Consider the following 2511-nt stretch of genomic DNA (forward strand, 5'->3'; position numbering starts at 1 on the left):
GAAATCTTAAGTTTTTAATTCATTCAATTCACAATTAATAGAGGTAAAATAATAAACTCACTATATCAATTATTATTTTCTTAATAGATATGTTAATTCAGAAATGGAAAGTAATTAGAAACCAAGGAAGTATCATACTTGATTTGACCTAAAGATAGATAGTGGAGAAATATTGTTCTCTTATGTGGTCCTTTATGGTTGGTTCATGTATAGTTTGCACAATAAAAGAGAAAGAGGTGAGAGAGAGGAAAGAAAGTAGTGTTAAATTGCAGCAGATGAAAGGTGTTAGCAGTGGGCATGGCGGCGTCACAGAGCTATAAATTTAATGCAGCAAAAGTGAATCGACGACAAAGAATCCAAGTGAAGTGAAAGAGGAGAGAGGGGATACGCTAAGAAATTCCGTCGTATAAAGCTGCAAAGCAAAGAAAACACGGGTCCGGCCGGCAGTAATTAGTCAGTAGAAAAATTAGGATAGGTATAGGGTGTTGTTTAATTTTGGCAATGGATATGCAGCCAAAATTGAGGTTAGATATAGGTTGTAGGAGTAGAAGAATAATGTCTTGTTTTTCCAGTAATTTGTTGGAGTTGAAGGAGATGGATGTACAAGAATAAGGGTTTGAGATGTGGATTTTTCTAAGTGTTTGGGTCCCCCTAGTAGTAATAGTAGCAACTTTGTAGGTAATTATTTATTGTTGATTAATTAGGGTTTAGGGTGATAATGATGAGGGGAGATGGTAGAGATAGAGATGAATTAGGTGGAGGGATTATGATCAATAATTGTCAAGATTGTGGAAATCAAGCTAAGAAAGATTGTTCACATTCGAGATGTCGAACTTGTTGTAGAGGTAGAGGTTTACAGTGTCAAACACACGTTAAAAGTACTTGGGTTCCTGCGGCTGCAAGGCGTGAACAACAATTTACTAGTCAGTCTAAAAGGCCAAGAGATCACAATATGGCTGCACCTCGTTTACCCTCAGGTATCATTTTATTAATTGTTCAAAATCAAAATAGTACACATTCCATATATGTAGTGTAGGGGTATTTCATGTGATTATTGTTGGTGCAGAAGTGAGTTGTCCAGCAGTATTCCGGTGCGTGAAAGTGATCAGTGCTGTAGATGATAATGCACAAGAACAATATGCATATCAAACATCAGTGAGTATTGGAGGACACATTTTCAAAGGAATGCTTTATGACCAAGGTCCAGCTGGAGGAGAGACTTCTTCTTCTTCTTCTGCACACCTCCACCAACAGGTTTCCATTAATGCTATGTTTGATCCATATCCACCTAATCTTTCCCCTTTCATGCCCCAATTCTTTCCACCCCCAAGACCTTAATTAATTAACTCACTCTTCATTTTGTAGAGAAACAAAACTGATTGTGTTATTTCAATTCCATCCATGTACTTTTGTTGTTTTATTGGAATTCCTAATTACAATGTAAACTCCTAATTCCTTTTGTTACTAGTATATTTTGTGGCCGCATGAGAATGTGTGCAATATTGGTTTCCTCAATTATTCCTAGGTTTTTCTACTCTAAGCAACACTTTGAATTGGCTTTATGGTTGGTTCTGAGCTCGATGCTGCTTGCTTCTTTCTCCTTCATTTAATCACTTTATTCCCACCTCATGTTTACTTTTGGGCCCTATCTCTCATTCTGTGCTTCTTAAGTTTGATTGACACCAATATTTAACAAATTAAGGAAAACTTTTTAAATTTTACTTATCATAAAGATTGTGATGGACTAATGAATATCTTTTCGTTATGTCAAATTCATATCTCGTTAAAGACAAAGCGATCTTTATTAGAAAATGGTTTACTCCATCTTTCAAAAATTAAGATACTGACATGCTCTAATAGATAAAGGATGATTTGTTGGTATGGAAATGCACTGACAATGTATAATAGGAGTATTTAATAATCTCTCCCTATATATTTGTGAGATTAACTTCTCTCTACTAAAGTAGACAAGAAAATTACATCACTACAGTAGACAAGAAAATTACACCCTAGTTCATTTTTAAAAATACTTATTTTTAAAAATTTTATTATTATAATTTTATATTTAAAGATTAATGATTTTTCAGTTTCTCTTTTTCTTTTTATTTTTATTTATATTTTTTAAAACATGTTTTATAGATCTAAGATTTATTTTTTTGAAAGAATGTTCATCAATTAAAGTTTGTTTTCAATTAATTTTTATATTGTTGATTGAATGAACAAAAAAGAGAAAATATAGTCTAAAGCAATAGAAGCACATGTCCAAAAAAAAAACTAGGTTGAGAAGAAAACTTAATAAGTTATGAATAGTTATTTTATGAGATTAATCAGTCTAGATTTTAAAAAGAAGAAAAAGAGAGTAAAAAGTTACTTGATGATTGTCTCAAATTGCTTTGATGGTGTTGATGGAGAACGATGTGATAATAAAGAGGACATTAAAGCGGTGAAACAATATATCCTTCTTATTCTTTACAATCAAATAAAATCTTAAACAAACTCGTATAATCAATT

At 32.5% G+C, this 2511-nt stretch overlaps 1 protein-coding gene across 1 annotated transcript; it reads left to right on the plus strand.

Annotated features, from left to right (window-relative positions):
* The first annotated feature begins 721 nt into the window (after nt 1-721).
* On the plus strand, nt 722-1338 carry LOC125825066 (protein EXPRESSION OF TERPENOIDS 1-like). Its single transcript, XM_049504414.1, has 2 exons — nt 722-977; nt 1067-1338. Exons 1-2 carry the CDS (start codon nt 722-724, stop codon nt 1336-1338), a joined length of 528 nt encoding a protein of 175 aa, XP_049360371.1.
* Nucleotides 1339-2511: the final 1173 nt, after the last annotated feature.

This window comes from Solanum verrucosum, unplaced genomic scaffold, assembly GCF_900185275.1.
Source record: "Solanum verrucosum unplaced genomic scaffold, falcon-dt-bn FXZP01000069.1, whole genome shotgun sequence".
NCBI classification, from domain to species: Eukaryota; Viridiplantae; Streptophyta; class Magnoliopsida; order Solanales; family Solanaceae; genus Solanum; species Solanum verrucosum.

Bases quoted from the DNA above. Each gene is read 5' to 3' on its own strand.
- LOC125825066 (XM_049504414.1), top strand. From the start codon at position 722: ATGAGGGGAGATGGTAGAGATAGAGATGAATTAGGTGGAGGGATTATG. The intron at 978-1,066 runs GTATCATTTTAT...TTGTTGGTGCAG, and splicing joins TGCACCTCGTTTACCCTCAG to AAGTGAGTTGTCCAGCAGTA.